The sequence below is a fragment of the Copidosoma floridanum genome, unplaced genomic scaffold, assembly GCF_036245765.1.
Source record: "Copidosoma floridanum isolate Cflo_tuat_1 unplaced genomic scaffold, Cflo_Japanese_pri ptg000013l, whole genome shotgun sequence".
Taxonomy (NCBI): Eukaryota; Metazoa; Arthropoda; class Insecta; order Hymenoptera; family Encyrtidae; genus Copidosoma; species Copidosoma floridanum.
In genome coordinates this window covers 15810133-15837562 of record NW_028321890.1, presented here as the reverse complement: position 1 = coordinate 15837562, position 27430 = coordinate 15810133, and the positions used below count along the sequence as shown (strand labels likewise).

Sequence of the window (27430 nt, the reverse complement as noted above, 5' to 3'; positions counted from 1 at the left end):
TTAAGAACTAGTGAAATATAATTATCTTGACTATAAAGGAATGAAAAAACCTTTTTTCCGATGTAGATACTGACATATTCACACAAAATTAAATTTGTATGCGTTAATTGAGGAAAGAAAAATGAAATAATAAAAATCGGAAGATGTTTAGAATATTGTAGTTTATTTACAAAATGTATCAGTCATAATTAACACGGTTTGTTCTTTCTTACTGCAAAACATAACCTTGTCCCCTTTTTTAAGTACAAGGATCAGTTAAATGAGTTGTGACCAGAGAATATAAATATATACTCTTCTCGCAATAAGAGTATGGTATATTTTGTCTGCTGTGACTTTGGAGCCACCATTTTTTTTTTTTTTTTTTTTTTTTCGATAACAATTTTCTCATCATAAATATTTTGATGTTCATTCAAACAAACGTTATGGGCTCGTTGAATATAATAAAATAAAGTAAGAATTATAATAATTAATGTAAACAATGTAATTTTTCTTCTTAAGTCGATAAATCAACTATTTAAAAAATTGTTAATAACTAACAATTTTTTTCAATGCCAAGAACTTAATAACCCTACAATCTCATTTAAAACAGTCCTAGAAACTTTAATAAAAAATCAGTTCCATACATTTTTCACTCAGGTTGTGATAGAATCACGAGCTAGAAATGACAAGCTTCGATTAAATTGATTAATTTTTCGTACAGAATAAATATTGATGAAAGAAATATCGGAGTTCTTGATTAAACTACATTTTTAGGTATGTGTAAATGTGTGCACGCGTTTTAAAAATGTTTGCATGTATAAGCAACCATACGAAATCAAGTTCATAAAGACAAAAAAGTTTACGTTTCCGTTAATATCTTTTAGTTAAATTTGATGACATGTTCATCTGATGAAAATTTTCCCAGCTTTTTGAACTTAGTTTTTAGTTATTTCTGACAAGGGAATTTTTTTTTTTCCGTAAAGTGTGCCGAAAAATATACTGCTTTAAAACAAGAGGAAGTGGAAAAGAGAGATTATGTCAAGCAAAAGTCATTTTTTCGGTGCCTAATTTTTCTTCTCAACGTGGCTTGATGAATTTTGCAAAATAAGATAACCATAGAAGAGCGCTCTATTCTTAGTTTTGGAAAAAAAAACAAAAAAAAAAAACCGGAACATAACCTCACCTTCTCACATTCTCTTAAGATTCAAGCCTAGAGTTTTTTGGTCTCTTGATTTACGCAGAAATGAAGTTTAAAAAAAAAAAATTATAAATACTTGGATATGGTTTGTCCAGCAAATTTAATTTCGGCCAAAGAACGTGACAAACCTAAAATTCAACTCTTTTGAAACTATGTATTTCGTATAGTCAAGAACTCCAACGTTCTGTGTAATAATCTTCAATATCATAATTCATACGTATGTTCGAATGACAGTATGTTAATCAATACTGATTTAGACTCGACCATTTTTTTTACGATCGAATTTTATTAAGCTTCTGAAAAGGAAGCTGTGCAATCTTAACGATTGAATTGCATGTGGGTTAAACATTTATGCGTAAAAAAATAAAGTTACTCCGAGAAATATTCTCTTTTCTTCTCATATTTTTGGAGTCAAGTAGAAAATAGTCCCCTCCCTGCTCAGTTGCAGTAAGCTACAGCATCTGTTCGAAACTTACAATTGTATTTACACTTTTAAAACTTTCGTATTTTTTTTTTTTTTGTTTTTTTTTTTGTTTTTTTTTTTTGTTTTTTTCATTAATAACAAGGGAAGAAACACTTTTGTCAAAATAAAAGAAAAAAGTATACATATTTGTCACTCGATTAATTTTCATCGATAAAAAAAATATTGTAAATATATTCATATGGAAAGGGTCGAAGCATACACGCCCTTCACTATTTATACGTGTACAATAAAATTGCGAGGTTAAACCGTAAAGATATATTACAAAGTATTCAACGCTTTGCGTACTCTTGTTTGATAACAAAAATTTTCTTTCATAACCTCGCCACTTTGGTTCAACAATATCGGGCGAATCTCAACATGATGAATTGAATGCACGGGGTTAATCTCGCTTTTCTGATTTATTCACAAATAACTGTCATAAACGCCATTACCACGATACCCATGAGCAAAGCTCCAAACTGCTTCAGAGACTCCCACGGATTAGTTTCACTCAACAGTTCTGGTAGAACCGAGACCAACCCTATGTGAAGAAAACTGCCTGCCGTGAAGGGAAGAATCCAACTTGTTTTTGACTCTAAAACATGGAAAAAAAAATGTTCTTGATTATTTTTACGCAAAAAAAAAGGAAATGATAACTTTTATGAATTTTAGCTATAATTGAATTTTTTAGCTGATTACATTTATTATTTTTAATTAATAACCATACAATTTTCAAGTGATTAAGGTAAATGTCCTTTATTTATGATTAAAAATTTTATCACACTTGCTTATTTCATTTTTTTCTCTTAATTGTGAGCTTTAATGGTTTTAATTTATGCCAGTGCATTATGAACTTATTATTATTATTCTAATTTTTAAATTAATTCTTAATTGTTGAATTACCTTCTTTTATAAAAGTGTTACAAGATCAAAATGTACATAACTACGAAAACATTACACCTATTGCTTCGAACCATAATTATGTTCCTACTTATGAAACTTTTTAAAAACATAATTTTAGTATTCAGTTTCAAAACAATTAGTTTGTACACTTTTATAACATTATTGTATTAAACAGAAATGGTTACAACGTTTATTTGTTCATTAGAATCATTTTGATTATTCGTTGAAGTTCGGTACCATAATATGTACAGTTAAGATAGGTTATGTTCAATTTTGTTACTATTTATACATGGAATCATCTTTAGAATTTGTCGTTTATTATATATGTTATTTAATTAAAAATCATAAAACTTAAATATGTCAATTATTTCATGATTTTGCGCGTATGATCAAATTGGGGAAGCTTTGTCCTCTTTAATCAAACAAAATTCTGCAATAATACTAAAGCTTTATTTGTCTCTAGTTTTTCAAACACAATATCGTATGCTCAATTTGTTGGCGATTCCACTTGAATTATTTTTAAATATAAAAAAGAAATATGTTGTATGACTGAGATCTTTTGTTATTAAGGTCCATTTAAGTCGGTTAATAAAGATTGATAAAAAATTGACTCAAATAAATTGCAAGGCCAAATCGACTTGATCTCAGTCTTGGACAGAAGTTGCGATTTAGCAATGAAAATTGTGATGATATCGCAAATAAGTTACAGATTTGATTCTTACCAACTTCATCGCCGGAGAATATAACCGCAACAAAAGCACCGCACATGCCACCAGTGGCAGTAAGCAGCTGTGCTTTAGCTGCGTCCCACCTACTGAATCCACTTCTAAGGAGGATGGCAAAGTCACCAATTTCATGAGGTATCTCATGGATGAGGATAGCAAAGGTGGTCAGGGCACCTATGCGAAATGAAACCAAAAACGAGCCACCAACGGCGAGACCGTGGGTGAAGTTGTCCACGCAATTAGCCATCAAATTTAGATAGCCGGCGATATGTTTTGGCCGATCTTTAGTTTGTTCATTGTCAAGCTTGTGCTCGTATATCTGTTTATCTGTATAAATTATGAAAATTAGGTATTTAATTAAATGTATTAATGATGAAGAGGTTTTTTTGTTTTGGTGAAAGGAGGGTTCTAGACTTGCAAAGTTGGCGCTCGCACGGACAAAATATTTTAGATTTTTCAAGCCTCCTCAATAAAAAATTATTAGCTATTATTTCACGTATATAATACAGCTATATTAAGGTGGTTCTTCACGATGGTGCCGTATCAAAGCGACACGGGACCCTGTGGTTTTCTAATTTTCGATTAGCGTATTATTTGCAACATAACATATGTTGTACTGGCACTTGACTATAATATCATTGCATTTACATACAAATAAACATGCTAATAAAGTCAGAGTAAGAGTTATGAAAAAAATTTTTTTTGACGCAAGGTTCTGAAAATGGCATGTACGCTCCTACTCAAGCAGATGTTGCCGCCGATTTCTGCATGATCGATAACTGATTACGTTTACGATTAAATATCGTATACTATTTTCCTGATTAGCCCATACTTTTGTTATATTATTAGAAAGTTGAAAAGTTCTTCTTTCACTAAAAACTTTTTCTATTACGATCTTAAGTCTACTTTACGAGATATTACATGATATCGTAGTATGCAAAAGTAACCTACATAAGAATACATGTTAAACGTGCATTTTTTGACTGACTTGTTTTCAAAAATTTGCCTGATAAAGGGACTTGAAATTTTAAGAGAAGATGCCTTATAACTTTAATAACAATCCCTCCAAGTTTCCCTGTAAGTTTAAGTAAATGGGTTAGGTGAAGAACCACCTTAACAGCTACAACCAGCTACAATAATAGTTATGATTGACTGCAAAGTAGCTATAATCATGTACAAATAATAAATATAAAAAGTAGTTGTTTACAGCTATAAATTTTGTGCAAATTTTAAACAAAAAAATTTATTTAATAATCTTTTTTTTTGTCAGATACATTAGCCATGGAAGGTGCTATTATCCATAAAATAACACTAAAACTGGGGGGTTCACGTAGTTTAGAAAAATAATAATAATAATAATAAAGAAAAGAATTTCACAGTTTACTTTTTTTTGTTTATTGTTAAAAAATCCTTGAACTCCCGAATTTTGGTATTATTATACGGATTATAGCATCTACTAAGGGCTAATATACCTGATAAAAAGAGTGTTAGATAAATTTTATTGTTTAAAATTCACATAAAATTCATAGCTGTGAATAGCTACTTTTTATAGTTATTATTTGTACATGATTAAAGCTACTTTATGGTCAATTATAGCTATTATTGTAGCTGATGATAACTGTAAATATAGCTGTAATTCATAGGTCAAATAATAGCTAATAATTTTTTACCGAGTCAAACTATTTTTATTAATTTGTAAAATTATTATCTGGCTTATGTGTCGATCAAGAATTTACGAGATATTATATCATCGTTTCCCAAGCAAACATTAAAATAAACTAATCCTTAGCCATGCAAATAAAGCTCATAATCTCGTTGTTGTTTATAATAAAACATTCATGACATCTTATTGATACACACTAAAAAATGGTCAATAATTTTAGCGAAATTTATTGCTGCCTACCATAAAATTCGGCTGAATCCTTGAGGGCACAAAAACCATTGCTCGTAGGTTTAACACCGTTGGATTGGACGATTCCGTTCACGTGACCGTTGACAAAACCATTGGACAACTTCCGCAAACATTTGGTGGCTCGTTCTATCTCAGCTTCATTGCAAATCGCACCATTGGTTTTTTGCACAACATTGTTAGCAAAGCCATTCTTAAAGACCTCGACGCGCTCATAGTTGTTGTTCTCGAGCGTGTCGACGAGCTTCTTTTCGTTTTTATTTTCCGTGGGAGTCTCGATATCCTTTTTTTCCGGCCCGCTGAAGATCATCTCAGCGATGACGAAGACCAGAAAACCCATGAGCACCCAAAGACCGCAGCCCATGGTCGCGTGATTGTGGACCCTGCCGTTGATTTGCTCTGCAAGAAAAATTAAAAAGTTTTTGTTGGTGTAGCTCGGCTGGCAATAAAACCCATATAAACTGGTTGTGCAGGTGCTCTGACAGTAAAAATAACCACGTTTATTTTTACTCCCAATTATGTCACCTTTGAGCTATTTTTGCCCGTTAAATCCAAACGCTTGGATCACTAATATTAGACTACACAATTTTCCATAATTTTTATAGTTGGCTAAAAATATTATTTCTGAAGAAAATCGTTGAACAAAGAGCTACGTTAAATTCTATGTTATTTATGATAACACTAGTATAGTACAATTGTGTATAACGCAAGACATAGAACTGCATCGAGAAGCAAGTGCATACTTATGATTACACAACCGTATAAGATTTTAAAAAACACCTGAAAATAGTGATTTTTTTTTTCTCTAAGCTTTTCAGGATATAAGAAAATTTATGAATATTTTGTGAACTAAACTTGATTTTTTTTTATTTAAATAAAACGTCCAATGACAGTTGGTAAATAATTAAAAACAACGTCCAATGGTGGTACTGTCAAATTTTGAATTTATTAAAAAACAAAACGACGTTTCGGCCGTTTGGACAACGTCCCGGCCCTCATCAGGTACAAAAATCTATGAGTAATAAAATTCTTTGCAATACAAATTTAAGTAAAATATAATAAACGCAAATTAAGTTACATGTATAACATACCTCTGACTCTTACGAAAGGGATGTAAAATCGTAATGTAGTCAGAGTTTCAAGCTAAGTTGCTTTTATACCCTGCACATACACAAATGACATAGTACACGCACGTAATACAATCGAATAAGAATCGCAAGCAGTTCCTTGAGACGCACATAAACAGTTCATGTTTTCTTAATACTATAAATGAAAGGGGTCCTCGAATCATGTATATAAAGTTAGTCACCTTTCTTAATTGACATAACGAGAGACCTATAACAATCTTTCAATTTTTCTGTATCTTGTTGTCTGTTAATATTATTATTAAAGTAATGTATATTTAGCATTTCGGAAAAAAGGCGCTTTTTGTAATTTTGTTCTATGTCTAAAATTTTAATATTATCAAAATTAAAATTATGTGTGAATTCAATGCTGTGTTGTGATAGTACCGATGTATTCTTTTTTTTCTCGATGTCTCTTTTGTGTTCTGTCATTCTTAACTTTACAGCTCTCGATGTTTGACCAACATAACAGCGGTTGCAATTCGCACATGGTATGTGGTAAACAACATTTTTTTTATCGAGTGGCTCAGTTACATCTTTTCCAAGTGAAAAGATCGATTTTAATTTATTGTTTAAACTGTATATAAGACCAATGTGAAGCTTCTTACAATAGTATTTAATATGACTATGCAAGTGGGGAATATACGGTAATGATAAGATTAATTTATAATTATTTTTATTTCTGTTGTTGTTGTCAATCATATTCATGTTTTTCAAGGTATTTAATCTTTTATTCACAAATTTGTCAATAAATCTTTGAGGATAGTTGTTAGCTAATAAAAATTTATTAATCAATTTTAAATTATAATTATGAAATTGTGTGTCTGCTAATTTAATAGAAAAGTCTACAAGTGTGTAAATGATACCTATTTTATGTTGTATTGGATGGTGGGAAAGAAAATTCAAGTATCGGCCTGAGTGTGTGGGTTTTTGGTACCAATTAGTTAGTACTGTGTTATTTTTTTTGATTTATATATATATTATTGTGTATGTGCAGGGTATAAAAGCAACTTAGCTTGAAACTCTGACTACATTACGATTTTACATCCCTTTCGTAAGAGTCAGAGGTATGTTATACATGTAACTTAATTTGCGTTTATTATATTTTACTTAAATTTGTATTGCAAAGAATTTCATTACTCATAGATTTTTGTACCTGATGAGGGCCGGGACGTTGTCCAAACGGCCGAAACGTCGTTTTGTTTTTTAATAAATTCAAAATTTGACAGTACCACCATTGGACGTTGTTTTTAATTGATTTTTTTTTTTTTACTCTTAGATTATCTTTGTTTAAGTAATTCTTCTAACTTTTTGACAAAAAAATTTGTGAGGGGTTTCTACTTATTAGAAAACGTTTTTAGCTATTTTATCGTACCGTTTACGATTTTTTTTTTTTAAATTGTTTTTTATTTTTTATTTTAGTATCAAATTTAACTCAAGGCTCAAAAAGTACATTTTATCTAGTTTATTCCGTACGCACGAGTTTTATCATTTAAAGTCTTAACGTTACACAAAAGTCGTAAACAACAGCGTCTTAAAAAAGCTATTTGTAAATCTCTGAGAGGATGCTTTGTCAAATTACTCATAACTTAAAAAATATTTCTTTGACAATAAAAGATTATGAATAGTAAAGTTTGGCATAATTTTTGATGTGATATAATTATTACACATATTATATTATTATATATGAAAAAATAATTCAACCAGATAAAAATATAAATTTGTTTATACAAGACAAAAATTATGGTTCATTTTATTTCAAAAATGAACAAAAAATTCTTCTCAGCTTTTACTAACAAATATAATTTTACCTGAGGCTGTCTACCTACTGTACTATTAAAAGCAAGATTAAAAGTAACGATACTCATAATTTACGATTTGTGAGTCGCAAAATGTCAAAATTAAAATAATTTTTTTCGTACGCCATATAATTTTTTAACATTTTTTAAAGAGTACGATTCGAACTCTTAAAGTATTTGAATAATGCCTAAAAGTGCTTACATTGTGAGTCACTGTTGCAAGAGAATACCTACTTGAGGTATTTTTTTTCAACTTATTTATGCAGCTTTGATAAATATTTTTCACGAAGTAATTAATAATGCCCTTTTTTTCTAAAATTTACGGTTGCTATACTATTTTATCGTGATCGATTTAACTTCGATTAATTATTGTGTAAAAAACGATTAAGCTATTTTGTATGCAATGTCTACGTTCACAAAGATATATTTAATAAAGTATTAGTTTTTGATGCAAACTGTAAAAATATTTTTGATGTACTAGTAAAAATATAACTTAATCAGAAGCTTTCCCTATACCTTACCATATTAAAAGGTCAAACTTTTAACAAAAAATTCTGAATACCGTCTCACTGGGACTTTTAAAATTTTTAACTACACATAGATGATAGAAGAAAATATTCTCAAAGTTTTAATAAAACCGTAGTAAAAGAATTTTTCGTGTACTATTACCACAATGTTTTATTATATGCTCTGTGTCAAATGAAATAATAGAACAATGATGAATGCTTACCATTGTTGGCTTCGATGTGATTCGCCCAAGCTTCCGGTAAGATATGAAGAAAAACATCGCCTAACAAGCCTCCAACAGCAAAGCTCAGTAGAAGTTTCAACGTTTTTGAACCAGCTGTAATGTAAACAAAGCTTCATAAAATATATCATTGATACAAACGGGAAATTTATTTTCAAATGTTAACAGATTGAAAAAATATTTTATGTAAACAACACACAAGACGAAAACGAACCTGATAAAATTAAGTTGAACTTTCTGTAATCCAAATTAATCTTATCAACTCCTCAAACAAAGTCCCTAGAAGCAGAGATGCTTATGATAAGACCATCAGGCGTTAATGGTCAAGGATTATAAACAAATTTAACATAGCTTATGCAATATTTTTACTTGTTTTAAGTTTAAATTTTTCAAAGAATATTGATCCACTTAGATTAAAACTACATATTTCAACTAATAATGACTTACAATTAGTCAATTTATTTTAGAACTATTTTCTTTATAGCAGTGATGAAGCATGAGCTAATAAAACTTGATATTTTCGTCATTCGCTATAAATTAATTCCATTATATTGAATGTAAAAAATGTTTGATCAAACAGAAAAAAATATTTTTTATCGCTGTTTACACTGTGCAAACGAAGATGCAGTCCTTGATCTCTTTTTGTATTATTATGGATGTACTAGTGGTTATTCTGTGACTGGTAAGATTTTAATTCCGACAAATTTTTTTCAGACATAAAAATCGTTAATAAAGCTTTAAGCCAGAATATTCGAGTATTTAAGATTTACAAAATTCTTAGTGAATTAATTGATAAAAAAATCAAAGATATTGTTTAAAAAGTCTTATTTTCCAAAAAATTTGTAAAAGATTAAAAAAACATTTGTCTTTACACCAAAAAGTGTAATCTTAAGGTAATAGTTATATTTGTTATCAGCCACAGGCAGTTACCAATAGTATTTATTTCATGGAACTAAGGCTATATAAGAATCATATTAAAACTTGAATTATGAACTTTGAGTAGTGGAATTTTGGGTAAGAGTAAATAAAATTGTATATTAGTATATGTGCCTATATATTTGTGTACGTAATCTTCAAGATTTTTATTTAAGATACGAGAAATATTAGATCCTCCTAACTATGTGTGGATAAAAGCTACAAACTCTTACGTAGAGGTGAAACTAAATTTATACGTAATCGGAGTTTTCATGAAAAATTGATGGATATGTAATAGCAGGAAACAAAAAAGATTTACATTAGAAGTACGTGTTTCACATAGATTCTGAACTTGATTCCGACTTCTAAAACTTTATAATAATAGCTTTGTATTACCAAAAAAACTATTTCCATCTAGCTAGAGCTTTTTCATATCTATGATCATGCACGTATTAAATGCATGTATGATTATTTTAATGATGGTAAGACTAGTTTTTAGAACAATAAAGTGTTTTATTTAAAACAAATTCTAAAGTCTTTTTCATTTTTCGACAGAAGGAAACACATTTCTAAGTTTTATCTGAATCAGAAATTTTTAATCTTCTCTCCTGAGGAGTTGTTGGATCAATGTTATTTTAATTCAAAGAAAAGAATGTACCTTGCTTGATTGAGTACAAAATAAATAATAGATAGAAGTGCGATAAAAAAATCCTTTTTATATTTTTAATGTATTGAAAAGTATAGACTGTGACCAATAAAATAATAAATTATATTTAGTAACGATAACGATCTTCAAGATAAATACATCAAATATTTATTTTATGCGTTGTACACACACTTCTATCTCCATGCAAATATTGCCATACAACTTTGAACAAGAGTGTAAAAAGACAATCAAAAAAAGAACAAGAAAATATGAACTACGATAAGTACGAGGATAAGTATGTGATGTGGAAAAAAGCTATGATAAACTACGTACCAAATTAAGTAGAAATACGTATAAGTAATTCATATAATGTCATATGAAAAAGAAAATAGAACTTGAAACGGAAAAAAATGTAACAACCATTATAAACTATTTTAGACAGTATTAGTTTAGCTATAAAATAAAATTCGTGAGTGTGTTTATTATAATTTCATACTTAAAGTCTTTCTGTTCAATATAAATAAATTCGTAAGGTCAAAACATACTTAATTGACCTAAAACACTCGGTCATATGCATACATTTGTAATGTCATTTACAATAGACTATAAGTCAAAGTAGCTGAAAGTCAAAGTAGTTTTCAAAGGCTTGCCAACTTTGCAAATTCATATTAAAAAAGTGTCAACATCAAAAGTATCATATATAAATGAGCAAAAAAGCGTCAGCACATGTTTTATGTATCACTTACGGATATGCGACGTATCTGTACACAAATAAAATTGCAAAAAAAAAAGAATTGCCTTGCATATCGTGCTCTATCTCTTGTATTCCTCACCACGTTCGCAGATTAAAAATTCATGCTACTCATGTAAGTGCTTATCGACATTTTTTTTTATTCAGAAGCGCAATATACGATGCACAAGCAGAGCTGTATTGTAATGATTCTCCGAAACGTTATCGTTAAGGCTTTTTTTTTTATCGCAAGTTTGAGGAAAGCGAATTAATATCCATGCGCCTATACGCATGATTATATCAAATGGAGCACGAGACGATTCATTATTATGATTATTGCGCGTCCCATTGTATTATATACATTGTACAAAAATATGCGAGCCAGATGAATCATCGCGGGCGTGCATAGCTGCATCGCCGATACAGCGAGTCTTTTATCGTTGCTGGGAGAACACATCCTTTCTCTTTTTGTGCACTGCGCTCGCTTTCGCTCGGATGGTAATTATGTTGTCGAGTACAGAACCCGGGTGTCAATAGCTGCTGCGCAATTCAAGAGGATGTCTTTTCACGCAACTGCGTATATAGAGTATTATAAACACTGAGAGAAAAAAATAATAAAAATTACTATGTTGGAATGGTCATCTGGTACTGTTCGGTCGTCTAGAGACTTTTTACTATTTGAACAATTATTTTAAGTGTTTAGAACAGTAGTTTTTGTTGCAAGTATATAGTGATTTTTACTGTTTGTACAATAGATATTACTGTCTGGAATGGTAAAAATTGGGTTGGCCAAAGTAAAAAGTCCCTAGACGGCAGAATAGCACCAGATTACCATTCCAACACTGTAATTTTTTTTCTCTTTCTTTCAGTGAATTGATGAAAATTCATGAATGAATATTAATTGCAATTTTTGTGTAGAAAAAAAAAGTCACAGCTTATTTAATTATTCGCTCAAAATGGCTTGTCTCGGTGGTATTTCACAAAGAAAGCGTACTATTTGCAGCCGAGTGAATCATTTGTTTTGTTGTACAAATGAAATCATTCTTAAAATACCATAGTTGTGTTTTTAAAGAAGGAGTACAAAATTGCGCTTTTATTTTTTTTTGTTCGCTTAAAGAAATATAAAATTGTCCAAGGAATTTTAAATGCTTATGCAAAACGATAAAAATTACTGAACAAAGAGAAGAAGAAATTCTCTTGTTTGTGGTTTTCCAGCAATTTTATTTTGATTTATTTTTCTCTTTTGGCACAAGCTAAAAAGAAAAAATTATATATATAACCGTTCAAAATAAAGAAAAGTTAATACAATAATTCAGAATACAGACGCGCGTATTTTTGCAATCAATTTATTGATAAAGCACCGAAAAATTAAAAAAAAACGAGTAAAGGCTTGACATCAAAGACAACATTCCAGGAAGAATAGCAGTTACGTCAAGAGCGCAAAATTAAGAGCGAGTACAGAAGCTGCGCAAAAGAGAGGCAAGTAAGTAAACACAGCTTCCTTGTTGCGGTTTTTCCATCGCGCAATTAATAACCGACTTGAGCAACTCGACGGAGAGAGAGAGCGAGAGAGGAAAAGACGAAGGAAAAATGGCCCCGCGCCACTTTGTCAGCTGAAGACGCAAGCTTGAACTTTGAGCTGTCCATCTGCCAAGTTCGAACGCAAGTTGGACAATAAAAAAAGAGTCGCTCTCGATTCGAGATTCAAAAGTGAAACAAGCGCTTGATCGGCAGATCGATCGAGGCGGAGTCACAACATTGTGTTGCTCATTTTGTATACCAGCGGTGTTGCAGGGGAAGCACAAAGCTTCCTCGTTTTCCCGCTGCATACAAATATATTATGTACAACGTACCGCGCCGATGCTCTCTTCGGTTGACCTCGTGCTTGATTGACGTAAATGACGGAGAGAACCGTCCGCAGAGATGTGTATCTGCAACGCTTACGCACAATATGTAGGTATGTGTGCGGAGTGTGCTCAGTCCGTTGACACAGGATTTGGTGTATTGTTGTGAGAGCTAGTGACTTTTCGAAAATCTACAGAGTATCTTAATAGTAGTGTTGCATTGTGATCCTTATTTTGCCGCGAAAAAACTTTTTGGCAAGGATTGATATGAAGTTCTATCAATACGTAGGGCATATGGCCCTGTTTTTAAAAGTCTGGATGCTTTTCTAAAGTTTGTTATAATATATGATGTATGTTGCACTATTATTATCGATTATTTATTATTACTTTATTTCTATTACTAACTGTACTGAATCTGCCAATAAATTAATTATTGAAACTAAAGTTATACATTTTGAATGTGCGAAGGCAGATGCTAATTAAAACTTTGTAAATTTCTTAGGGTATTCCTATTATTACATAATAATAATAAAAAAAAAAAACTTAAAGTATGAAACTCAACAGATAAATTATAACATCATAGTTATTAATGTATTTATGACGTTTGACCCTTGATAATAATGGGGTCGTTTACCCCATACTAGATATGTACTTTCTAAGAGAAGAAATAAACAATTTTTAACTTTAATTTAACAGTAGATGATTCATTAGTGGTAAGAGTAAACTGCAACCAATAAAAACAAAACAAAAGTACCAATTATTCGATACTAAGTATATTAAAAGACTTCAATTTCGATTAAAAATACGGTCGTGTAACAATCAGTCAAGTACATCAAGTTTATAATTGGATACGCGCAAATGATTGATGCTTAAGAGATGTGCGTCGTATTTTATGATTTTAAACCTGAAATTTAAATACAATTTTAAATTTAAAGTTAACCAGTTACAAGAAATCACAAGCGACATCGCGGCAGATATTAGTTTATTGTACTTTTTGTAGTTAAAAAAAACACAAGTAAGTAACTTAAGTTGATACTAAAAACATTTTTTCAAGCGATCCTACAAAAAAATCTGATGTTAACGAGAAGAGAAGGCAGATAAATGCTGTATCAGCTGATTATAAGTTACGAGTATTTTCAAGCGAGATATAATTATGTTATTGCAGAAAACACGCCACCGCACTGCCACGATAGGTTTCTGATAGTTCATCGTCGCGATGACCGTACAAGCCTTCAATCAAACCAAACTATTTTTACATGAAACTTTTTTTTTTCACCGCATACTTATATTTTCTTTGACAGAAAAAAATCATCATGCACAATAGTTTGTATGGAATATATTTGATTACCGATATTTTAAAATGTTGATGACTAATCTGATCTGTCCGAGAAGTCGTACAATCTAAAAAATACTGGAATAAAAAAATCGAGAGGGCTGACCGTAAATAACACTTGATAAGATGAAATTAAAAAAACTTTTACAATCATAACAGTTTTTATCTTGTGATTCGTTAACGTGCAAAAAATGGTTATAACTTCTACAGTATATTCTTATAGCAAAAAATAATCTTAAATTTTCTCTGCCAAAATAGCAAGGCAGCACACAACTGTGGCGTTAGTACCACTGAAACTGCATTGTTTTCAGTCGAAATGCCAGTAGAAGAAGATTTTATTCAGTTTACACCAAAGTATAAGTAACACTTTTACAATTTTTGATTTATGTTGACAGTATAAAGGTCAAATATATTTTGGTATTGGGTGCGTTACATGTTGACCGGGACGCAATTCACCCCCAATATTTTGTGGGGACGTTCGAAGCGGTATGTACACTTACATACAGTTACATCTGTCCTTTCGGGCGATAAGGCGGACTATAACCGAAAGGACAAACATAACTGTGTAGGTAAGTGTACATTCTAATGCAAAGTGTGTAGGCACCATTTCGACTTAGTCCGGGTCGCAATCTGGATTTCATAGGAAAAAATATTTAAAATCGAATCGAATTTGCATGTTGCCAGGTCTAAAAGTTAGTCTAAAATTAATCAAACAATTTTTTTTAAGCAAATTTTGTAAATTGTTTATTTTGTCCCGGAAATTTTTTTTTAGGATCTTTGGACTATGAACAAAAGGCATCTCTTACAACTTTTCTCTAAAGTTAATACTTTCTGAAATATTAATTATTAAGTTCGAAAAAATGCAAAAATAGTTATTCTCATCTATGAAAAACAATATGAAAAACCAACAATTTTGATGTTGCCAAAGTTCTTAAATATTCTATAAACATATTCCCAAAACGTTTTCAACTCTGTTTTGGGCTCTCTCAAGCTACGAAAAATACATCTATATATATCGAATGCCAGATTACGACCTGGACTTGGGAAGTGTGAGTGTGTCCGAGCATTATCTTAAATAGTTAAAATAAATTAATTGCCTACAGTAATTGCCTACAGCAGCAATGAGTAATGTACCTCAGATATCTATTTTAATGTCTTTAAAAGTTTCTACAAGAGCATTAAAAATGGTGATAGGTAGTTTTAATTTAAAATGGACTAATTCCTTTTGTTATCATTGCAATCACTTCTATGAGAAAATCCACACAAAATATCCTGTTTTCGTCCCCGATTTTTAAGTAAAATTTTTTTTTTAGGCACACTTTCGAGATGGGGCTCATTTTTCTCGCAATGTCATATAATATGAAGGAAAAATTATGAACACGAGTTTCAATCAGGGTGACACCCTTTTTCCATAATTAACATGCTAAAATTATACCCATATAAATATATATTATATGTACAGATGTAAAAATTGTACGCAAATGGCGGAAAAACGGTGTCACCTTGACTGATATCCGTGTACATAATTTTTACTAATGTTAAAGTTTGTTCTCTTTATAAAGAACTTGCATATTTTCTAAGCTAATGTTTTTTCGATAGTAAATGATGCACTGAACAAAAATAGAAGACGTATGTTTTTATATGGTGTAAAACATGTATAATATTTAATTAAAATTTCAAGTCTTATTCAAACCAATATCACGTGGTACGATGTCAGTTTCTTGGCTCGATTTATACAAGTGTGCAAACGAACAAATCTTATTATCCACTTGAGGTTACAGTAAACCGCACTAAAATATAGTACAATGACGTCCTGGTTCAAAATTTTATGTAGCAACACTGTAAGGCAATGAACTTTTAAATATTCAAAAGATCTGACATCATTATCACGTGATATCGATTTTTAATAAGAGCTTGGTTATCACACTTGAAAAACATTTTATTTCATGATTCATACTCGTTAATTACTAAAAAATGATTTACCAATTCTTTTCTCATTAAAAACGTATGCACCATGTATCAGGAACGGAATAAAATTACAAAACATAATAATATACATCTAAATCAATTTCACATTTACTTTATAATTTCATGCAATTTTTTAGTTTCATCATTTTTTCACTTTAAAAGAACGGACTTTTTAGTTTAATTTTTAAAAGGACGGACAAATAGAATAATGTTACTATAGATCATTTTAATTCTGTGAACTTATCTTATCAATGTTACTACAATTAAAATCGAGCGATTTTCTTAAATACTCGTCAAACAAGTCACGAGATCTGTATCAACCAATCACACAAAGAATGAAAATACCACAGCCAAATTATAATTATTTATTTAATGGGAAAATTTTAATTAGCTACTTTTTAACTCAAAAATAAAATTTTTCTTAACTTTCTTTCCTTCACGTAGGAGTTATTTGGACAAAACTGTAGTCAACAGTAAATTAACATCTGCCTTTTTAATATGTAAAACAATCACTTCGATTAGGTCCTTTTAAAAATAATTATTAATGAATAATCTGGAGCGTAAATCAAACTCAATATTAAATTACGGGACATGCGCACGCGTTTCTAACCTAAAAAGGTACAAAGTCGGACCTCTCTCTTGCACTCCCTTCTACAGGTAGTCAACCTCCTTAAAAGCCTGTTTTAGTCAAATGCAAGCAGATCAAACGAAAATGTTTTACTCGTTCTCTCCCATCGCGACAACTCTACTGTAGTTTCTACACCAAAGAGGTTCGATCTTTGGTGTCGAGAGATCTACCTGCAGCGGATTTCCCCTTTCATTTTTCCAATCAATACTCTTACACCAATGCAACCGTCTATAGGATGGAGCCGTGTAATGATCGATTCATCGACAACATGCAACTATACAATCTTCATTCAAGGACCATAACATAAGTAGCCTCGCAGTGCTGCTAGTGACATCGTCGTATAGCTGCAACTATACAGGCACAACACATCACTATACATATACTGATGCGGGGGGCCACGGCGGCAGGTTATAAGTATGTGTAAGTACACCCTTTCTCGAACGTTCGATTTAGTCGCAGAAGTATATTTTTGTCTTACCGAGTTCACACTTCGTTTTTACGAGTATGTATTGAATAAATGATAATTTTTCATACAAAGCAAAAGAAGGTTCTTTTTGTATTGAAATGGGTTGAGTAATTCCTTTAAAATGCGTAAATGTTTCTCAATGATCGATATTAAATTTCGATTTATAAAATTACATACAAAACAGAGGATGAAGGGTTATTATTGATGTTATGTATTTTTAAGGACATTTTTGTTGAAAAAGTTACATGCTATGTGATTGGCCCATGATTTATTAATCAGGCACGTTGAACTCTCTTCTAAAATGTAATTTATGACTTTCGACGGCTCTTTTGTTAACGTTATTAGCTTAGGCATGTAAAAAAATGTTTTTTGCTTACTGAACATATTGTTTAAAAAAAAAATGAATAGGAAATTTGTTTGGTTATAGGATAAACCAAAAAGTATTAGTTTTTTAGGAAGTTGATTATGAAACATTTTGTTATCTATTAAAAAAATTTCAATGAAACGAACGTATTGGAATTAAATTTTTTTTCAAGCGAAACGTTAATTGGGTATGTACTTGGTGATAGTTGTCGCTAGATAACTTAATAAACCTTAACTATGTTTCATACGAAGTTCCGTCATCAATCAGTAAGACCACGAGGTGAGAGGTGAGACGTCAGCAGTAACTTTATAGTTATAGAGCGCAGAAAAAAATTCCACATCCATTTTGGATTACTCGGAAAGACGAATGTTTGTGAAGTGTACAGAATATAATATATGTATAAAAAGAAAAAAACGTTCTTCATAACGGTCTTTGGCGCGCAATTAAAAAAGACTAGACTTAAAAAAAAAAACAAAAAAAAACTTATTTTAAGCGTTGCATAAGTGTAGGTGTATGTTGTTGGCGATGCACGTGATAATAAGGTACATTGATCAATCACGATTTATTTTCTGCGATCGTCATCAACGGCGTAATTCGAGAGCCGGCCAAGCTCGATTGTGCGGTGATAAAACAATGAGCGCGAAAACAATGGGATAGTACGTTATGCACATGCAAAGACGCCAAGTGCGGACGTTGCGATTGTTAAAGGAAAAAAAAATATCAGCAGTGTTGGAAAAAAAAGAAAAGAAAAAACACGCTATCATGTACCCTTTTGGAGTAGCTTTTTAAAAATGGCAGCGAAAGCAAACTTTCGTGACTGTGTACACGCGGTTCTTTGAAATGAATTTGCTTTGCTGAAAGGATGAACTTTTGATAATATTAATGGTGTCTTGTTTTAGTCAACTAATAAGAAAAGAACAATGAGCTTATAAAGTTTTGATGGGTACACTTGACTTATGTTTCGAAAAGATATTTGAAGTAAAAGTATTGTTGTTAATTTACAATATACCTTTGCTATACTCGATAATTGTGAGACTATACTTTCAATTTGTTTGATAATCACACTAGACTGATGAATACCCTATATATGATGAATATACTATACAGTTGACTTGGACATCGGGGTCACTATTGTTATCGCGCGTTGTACAACCTTTCAAACTTATACCAGCAAGAGTTAATAACATGATACACATGCGGTTACATTTATAAACATCTTATTATGCTTCGTAACTTGTAACGTTTCGAGTTTGATTAAACAATTTTCCTAATGTAGCACATAGGTTACTTAAATAATTTTTTATTAATTCTTATAGCAACATCACATAAATAAGACGATCATTCTTAAATAACAAAAGAACTATTAAATGGATGAATTTTGTTTGAAAAACATAAGAATAAAAAGGAAGGTTTCGTATATCTAATAAATTCTTATTTCCAACAATGTGTAGTATTGAATGTTCAAAAGATAATGTTTAAGCATGAAAAGTATAACGAAAAATCACTTGTTGCTTTCTTCGATGAATAAAATTTTATTTTGTATTGATAAATTTACTGTCTAGATAATGTAAAATATCAAGTAATTGTAATCATTTCAAATTTCATTTGTGCGAGTCAGATGCTAGAAAGAAATAGGTATTTTCCAGTGAGTGATAGTTATGAGTCTGTATCTGTACTTAATCAATTGTATGTGTAACTTGGGACAGTGTAATGAGTATACTATCGTTCGTCATCATTTTCAGAGTTTTTCTTTTGGATTCCAGCTACAACATTTGTCGCTCAAGTTATCAGCAGTTGATTTATTTTATTTAAATAACCAATCAGTACATAATCTATATCTTTATGCATTGGTAGTTTTAATGTTTTTTTTTTTTTTTTTTTTTTTTTTTTTTTTTTTTTTTTTTTTTTTTTTTTTTTTTTTAACTGAAGTTTGTGATACTTGCAAAAGTATTTCTTAGAACTTATAAGCGTAATTCACTGTCGTATAAGGCTATCAAAATGATTTCACTACATCGCACTTTTTTCTACCTCAGCTCACTGATTTTATTGGATTCGATTTTTGCTCGATAAAATTGACAATTCATTTCTCTTTACTCCCAACAGTTTCAACTCATATTTTGAAAAATGACGCTTCACTACCGCCAAACTACGAAGTGACTGATGTAAAAGTACGAAGTGAATACGTTCAAATCGTTTGTGAGCACATAAATTTCGTTATAAAGCTACTTATAAACCGATATCATCCACTTAGGTAAATAACAGGTGGCAAAATTCGTATGCATTTGTACATCTTAATATATATTTACCAGAACTGAGTCAAAAGCTACGTATTACCATTTTTCACTTCCCAAGTGGTTTTATGCTGTATTTATATTGTTATATACAAGTTCAAGACTCTTTCATTGGGTATACACATGGATAATAAATCTAGTGAAGTCTAAAACCTCTGGTAATAATTAATACTACATGACTTTAGTATAGTAAGAATATAGTGCGTAAGTAAGGCTGTAGTGACGTTGTACTGACAGCTTTTGTAATTACTACCATAAAGTCTAGTTCATTTAACGACTGTTACCGGTAAAATTTCTGCCGCAATGTTCACTAAATAAAGTATAGAATTAGGATTGGATTATAAATGAAACGAATCTTTTCTTTACAAAAAAATTACATTTAAAAGGTAATTCATTGCAAACAGTGTTGCAAAATGCTTTTTCTCAAAAGTCTCCCGAGAGATCTTCTATTTCCTACTTTGAGGTTATACTCAAGGCGAGTAATTCAATGCATTAGATCATTGATAGAAAAAAATAATGTACTGATGAATTACAACACAACATATTGCAACTACTGACATGTATTTATATTTTAATGAAGTATACAAATGATGAATGAGCTGCTTGATAGTTTTGATTTGATTTCGTGATATAGTAACGACATTTTTAGGATTGTTCAGTTTTGTTTCATGTACATTTTTAAATAACCATGATTTATTGAGGTGGTTTTTAATTTTTTTTTAAATAACAGATGTATACTTTTTTTTGTATATTAAATATCAACAGTTTTTTTCGCTTATTATTTTTCATCTGATTTTGTTTAATCAAATGGATGCGTTTTTAATATATTTAATCCAGGTTAATTCTTAAATAATGAGCGTACTTGAATTCACGTACTTTTTTTATCAATGCTAACTTTGATTATTCAAACTTTTCATGATTTCATCCTGAAAAATAACTGTTTCAGAGTTCCACGTTATTACTATGCTAAATTTTTAATTGATCAAGTATTAATTCTATACGTAGTACTTCATAAAAGTTAAGGGAAATTTTTTTGTGCTATCAATTGACAGTTATCAAATTAAATGTCCATGAAACGAAAGTATTGATACATTATCAGTATAATATATCTAAATCGTGTAACAATGTTCACTGATACAAAGTTAACTAGAGATTGGAATTTTTAGTGCACTAAGTTTTTACCTACATAAAACCCTATATTAGCGTATCCACACGAAGTTTTTAACTTTATAATCAATTTTAATTTTTTGCAAGGAACGTTTCTTAGTTCCAGGAATAATTATCGTCCATATTATCCACATTTCACAGAAAACATGGCCCAATGTGTCTATCAGCGGTTTAATAGTATATTACGCACCAAGGGAAAAAAATTACGGCATTTCCTCCTGGGAATTTCTTTTCTTTCACCGAAAATACGACTTTTTCTCGTGATTTCAGGGAGAAAAATGCAACATAACCTCTCCAACAAAAATTGCATTTACTGCTTACTAGGAAAAGTATTTTGACTATCATCTGCGAGGAAATTGGAAACTTGAGGTGCCAACCTTGTAGAAAATGTCGAAGTACTTTTTCTGCGAGCAGTACACGATATTTTTTACATGAGAGGAATGTATCATTTTGCTCCCTAAAAACAGGAGACAAAGTCGTATTTTTGGCGGGGTTATGAGAAAATAAAAATATGGTTGCAACTTATATCCACGTGTATCTCGTCTTGACGAGGTTTTTTCACCTGAATGATGCACTGTAACACAAATAATACAAAGGCCATTCGGCGAAAATAGGCTTGACCCGGCATCTCAGAAGAACAAGCACGTAATATAAAGCGTATCTCCCCCTTCCTCTCCTTTTCACTGACCACTTCATCACTTATCGCGTCGAACCACGGCTTATCAGCGCGCGCAAGCACGAGATTTAAATTATCAGATTGCTGGTTATTCTTGATAACGTTTGAGAGAGCAAAAAAAGTACATGTACAATCAGTTTTCCATGACAATCGTAATATGACCACTAGTTGCTAAGGAAAAGAAGTGTAATAGACGAAGAAAAGTATGAAAATCGGTACCTCCTTGCTTAAGGGTGTCAGTCTCGTCGATGCGTATGACGAGAAGGGGGAAGATACCGGACAACCCGACGATGACACTGCCGAGCATCGAGAACAGCCAAGGATGGTACTCGAAGTAGAGACCAGCCGAGTCCCAGGATTGCCACAGCTCCCTCGCCGTCCAGGCGCTCTCTAGGTAGCTTCCGGCCGATCTTGCCATCATCGAAGTCGCGCTCGCGGTTGTGCAGTTACTCAGGCACGCCGACGCCATATCACAGCGACGTCGCGTTCCGAGCCCCGAAATTCCTTGGAAACGCACCGCGCGCGCGCGTGCGTGTCTTCTGTCCCTGATAAGCCAGGTATCGTTAATAATGTATACTTTGCTTTCCTATTTCAACGCGATAAGCTTGACCGTCGGACCCCGATAGCCGGCAATTCGCCGCTTTTGTTTTTTCTCGCTCTTCTTTTACCTCCTTCCTTCGTCCCCTCTCCTTTGCGATCTCTAGATTACAGGGGCTGCTCTCTGAAACTCTCTCTCTCGTTGGATTATCACGAATTGGTCGAAGTATTTTATTATATTTGATTTCTTTTTTCTTTCGTGGAAATTTACTTTGCTTATCTGTCAAGCGTCGTCGTTTCCTGTGCTACACCTGTTAGCTGTCAATATTTTGTATACAGCCACTCGTTTTCGTGAAATTCAATCGAGCTCCAAGAGCAGCGTCGAGCCGGTTGCGGCGATGATCTTCCTTACATCAGCTGATTGTTGCGCGACGCGCGTAATAGTCACTCATTGACGGTCTTGAGTAACTTTTTTTTTAATTTGCCTCTATTGTAACATCAATTTTTAACGACACTTTTCTTTCCTCCTAGTTTTTTAAAATCTCTATTACAACAACAAAGGAGTCACGGAATACTTTGTAATAATAAATTTTTCTTCTTTTTGTACTGTCGGGTGCTGGACTCCTTTGTTTTTCTGCTAGAAAACCAAAACAAAGCAACAAACCGCACTTCTGAGAACTCCAATGATTCGAACAAAAAGAGAATGACAACACGTTGCAATTGTCGATTGCTGAACAGTAACAGTCAGGAAGACGTGCGCGGGGTGCGACGACTCGTTGCGACCGACTAGCCTACACTGAGGACTGAGTGCGGACGCCTCGGGTCTTCGACGACGATGAGGACAGACAAGAGGTAGGTATAGGCGACAGCTAGCTCTTTCGAACCACTGATTGAGCACGAGGCACTAACGTTTATTATTTCATCTCGTCGTCGGCTCGGTTGTACTGTTGGCCACTTTTCCACTACCTTCCGCCTGCCCTTCTACCCTCATGTGTACGACCTCGAGGTATACGTGTAGTGCGTATGTATGAACTACCAGCAGAGCGTCCTGAGAGCTTTACGTTGTCTCTTTCGCTTTAACGATATCGCACTTCAAACACGCGAATTCAATTGTACCTACTTAGCGGCTAAAATGATGAAATGACTCAGGTGATGTTGTTGTTGTTCCAATGATAACACCGTGAACTTGCGGAGAACAATCCTAACCTCACTTTTGACGGAACAGACGATCTCGGTACACCGTAAGTATGACACTGCGGGAGCAACTACGCAGTTGGACTGGTCCTCTGCGCGCGCACTGGATTTTGTTATGCCCTTTCTTAGTTATCCTCCGAGATGACTCGCAGCAATTTCATTGACAAAGTCAAATAAACACTGCGTGCTACGAACAACGATGACTTGGCCTTGAAAGAGCGTTGCTCGATGAGATAAAACCAACGTGGGCGCAAAAATATAAAATATCTATACGACACTGTGGCTTCGGCCGATCGGACAACGACTAACTAAGAAGTTATAAGTACGCACTACTGTACGGTCGCTCGGCGATCTTTTATATATACCTTTGGTTCTGCCGCTGCTGCGCGGAGTGGAAAAGAGGGAGATACTTGGAGGGGAAAATGATACAGCGCGTGCATCGCGCAGTAGAGCGAGGAATGCGAGGATGTGCATCATGTGCAGCACCAAACAAACATTCATTAAATGAATATATTAACTATATAAGTAGTTGTTAGGTTAGGTACCTTTTTTTACACATGTATAAGAGGAAAATATATACTAGGGCAGATCGGCAGATGGGATGACCATTTTTTTCCACATATATTTACGCTCAATGAAAGAGTTTCTTGGAAATGAATATTTATACGTTATACGAATATGAGATACTTTATTTACATGCACAAATGTGCGCGTGCTCGTGCAGCACAATCGATAAGGGTATAATGTATGTACCTATTTAATATATACTATGTGCATGACAGCGGTGTGCACGCGGTTGTCGCCTGAACCTATAGCTATTGCGATCGGTAATATTGTTTTATAAAGATCGCTTGGACTTTTTATTCGTACTATCGTTTTAGAAAAGTATTTTCCACATAGATCCTACATACATGTATACATACATTTGATTAATTTACTCGCGGCTCTGAGACTGTGTCACTATTGCATTTCCTCTGAATTGAAGAGTTGGTGATGTAATAATAGACGCAGCCGTGAATTAGAACAATGGATTCCGGTTTAGTTCATTATGGACGCTCTCACGACGACAATCGTTTGGTGTTCTTAACCATTTTAAATCTAAGTGTTAATTATCTTAGAGAACAACTATATAATACGATATAAGAGATGATTAACCGATGATAAAAATAAATAAAGTCCAGGTTCGAGACTGAGAATAAATTTAATAACTGTTAATATTATTGGTTATTATTCATCTTATATTCGTTATTAACGACATGTTTAAATGTAAAAAAAAATAATTGATAAAAATTATTTATTGTAGCTGTTTAATGACAGATTGAACCATATACGCAACTTAGACAATAAAAAAAAATTAATTGATAATAACTATTGTAAAGTTTTACTAACACCATACTATACATAATAATAAATAATGAATGTTATTTAAGACTTTATTGTCATTATTAGTTTTTATTTATTAATTTTTTTTTATAAAAAACGAATAATAATTAAATCAATGAGATTATTTTTTCTGAGGAATATATCATATTCAACCGTGTGATGCAATCGGTGATAATGTAAACAATTCGAGGAATTAGGACGTCGGATGTCTAGGATTGGCAAAATTGTTACTAAAATATTCTGTTGTATTATTTTTGATACTGATTATTTGCGTACGGTGAGAAATGCCAAGTGATTGTATTTTTTCGCGATTGCTAATGAGGTTGCAATAATAAATGACGACAATGTTGTTTTTGGTTTGATGATGAGAGTATAGTAGAAGTTGCGTTATTTCAAAGCTGCGAGCATAGAATTTTAAAATAAGTTCACGCGTATTATGTTGAAAAAATCTGAAAAATACTATAAAATAATTTTTTTTCCGATAATTTCTGTATATAACGTTGATAATGACTTGAGAATGAGAAAAATCACGACCCGAAGATAATTTGCACATACGCTATTATTACTGATTCAATGAAAATTCATGATTTTTTAAGATCCACAAACTTATCGGCATAGTATATATTGTTTTAACATACGTTACTCATATCTTATGTAAGATCTTATGAACATACGATAAGTTCTAAGTTATACTTATATCAGCGGCAGTGATAAAAATGCAAGAGAGATTTCACAAAAATGCGTCGCACCGCGTACTCATTAACAAACAGCGCATGTTTGCTTTTTACAAAAAGATGGCATAGGGTGATCGCGAGTTTAACTTGTTTACGATTACTTCAATATCTTTTGATTATTACTTTTCAGGTGCTTATCTCTTCAGAGCTGAATAATATCCATCAGTACATACGGACTATTGATGAGCACCTAAAAATAACACATAAATACTTGACGTTTAATTTTTCTAAAATACCTAGACTTTATAAAAGTAAAGTATGATCAAAAATATTAACTCAGGGTTCCCACAAATTTTTACATTTGAAATTCCACGTTTTCCAGGAGTTCCAAAAGTTAATACCATAACGAATTATTTTATTATTCTACGATAATAACTAATTCTGGATGAATAATCATATACAAATACAAATTTACGGGAATGTGATTTTTTTTTTGAAAACCTTTTCCCAAGTGCTCATGTAGAGAACGTGGTCACAAACAACTAGATTAGCGCGGATGAGTGTGTATACCATCACCTTAGTCTATAATATAGACATTGATAACACTCACAATGAGTTTCCCTGCGTTCGTCCAGAAGACCATGTGCCCGTAAAGAAAATCTCGAAAGCAATAAATTTCCAGAGTCAATGTGAAATTCCATGAGATTTCCATTATTCTGGGAGGTTGTACTTTATGAAATTTTCCAGGTTTCCCAGGTTTTCCATTTTCTCGAGGGAACCCTGTGACTAATCACTTTCATCAATGTAGGACAAGAAATAACTTAATACTTCTGTAATAATCTTTAAGACGTCATGAGTATAGTGGAACCGTAAACTCAACTTTTTAGTAGTGGAAACGTAATATAGTATCACGTTTTATAGTTCTAGCCCTTGAATATTCCAATTCGGTGCTCATGATATGACAAATGTAAAAAAATTAATTAATAGAGTATTAAGTATACATACTGCATCACGACTTTTCTTCGCTAAATTTTTTGATATTTTTTCAATATTAACTAACAATATAAGGTAGAAAAATTTTTGGTTTTGTTACATAATTTTTTTAATGAAAATTTTCTTTGGTATATTTGAAGTAGTACAAACTGTAAGTAATTAAATACAATGCAAATTAGCTATTAGATTTTTTATATTTTTTCATTGATAATCATTCAAACATTGGCAGTTTTAGTAATACTCTTATCTTCAAGCGAAATTATAGTTCAAATGATTATGAATATTGCTACAAGGATGGCAAGTTTGTGCTGTTAAGTAATCCTCATTTATATATCTGTTGTCGATTAAGACGTGGAACTTATTTTCCAATACAAGCGATACACGATTATCTGATTATAGATTAAAAAATTTTTCTTTGAAATCTTGGTCAATACTTCCTATTTATGTGACGAAACTAATTTGATTACATTTTTTAATGTAACATGATAATTACGTTATTTCCTGAATTATCGATAAGGTTTGACCATAAACATGCACCTCTCAGTTTCTAGTCTTTTATTCCTCTACAATATGTTTCTGTTACATTCTGCTTTACATTCAAGTAGATTGTTTCATTTTGCTTGCTATCATTGTAACAAAGTTAAAGCTGATGCAATAATACCACTTATTTACGTACTGATCTATTTCAGTATAATGAGTGAATAAATTAAGTGCAACAATAAAAATACACTTTACAAATTCATTATTCACGCTATCACAATATTTATACAATT

General features: G+C 32.0%; 1 protein-coding gene across 1 annotated transcript; it reads right to left on the bottom strand.

Annotated features, from left to right (window-relative positions):
• Positions 1–142: 142 nt before the first annotated feature.
• On the bottom strand, positions 143–23928 carry Zip99C (Zinc transporter Zip99C). The gene is made up of 5 exons (XM_014352737.2): positions 22096–23928; positions 8831–8944; positions 5172–5576; positions 3266–3595; positions 143–2235 (listed from the first exon to the last, which is right to left on the bottom strand). The coding sequence occupies exons 1-5, from the start codon at positions 22343–22345 to the stop codon at positions 2060–2062; spliced, it is 1275 nt and encodes a 424-aa protein (XP_014208223.2). The 5' UTR covers positions 22346–23928; the 3' UTR covers positions 143–2059.
• Positions 23929–27430: the final 3502 nt, after the last annotated feature.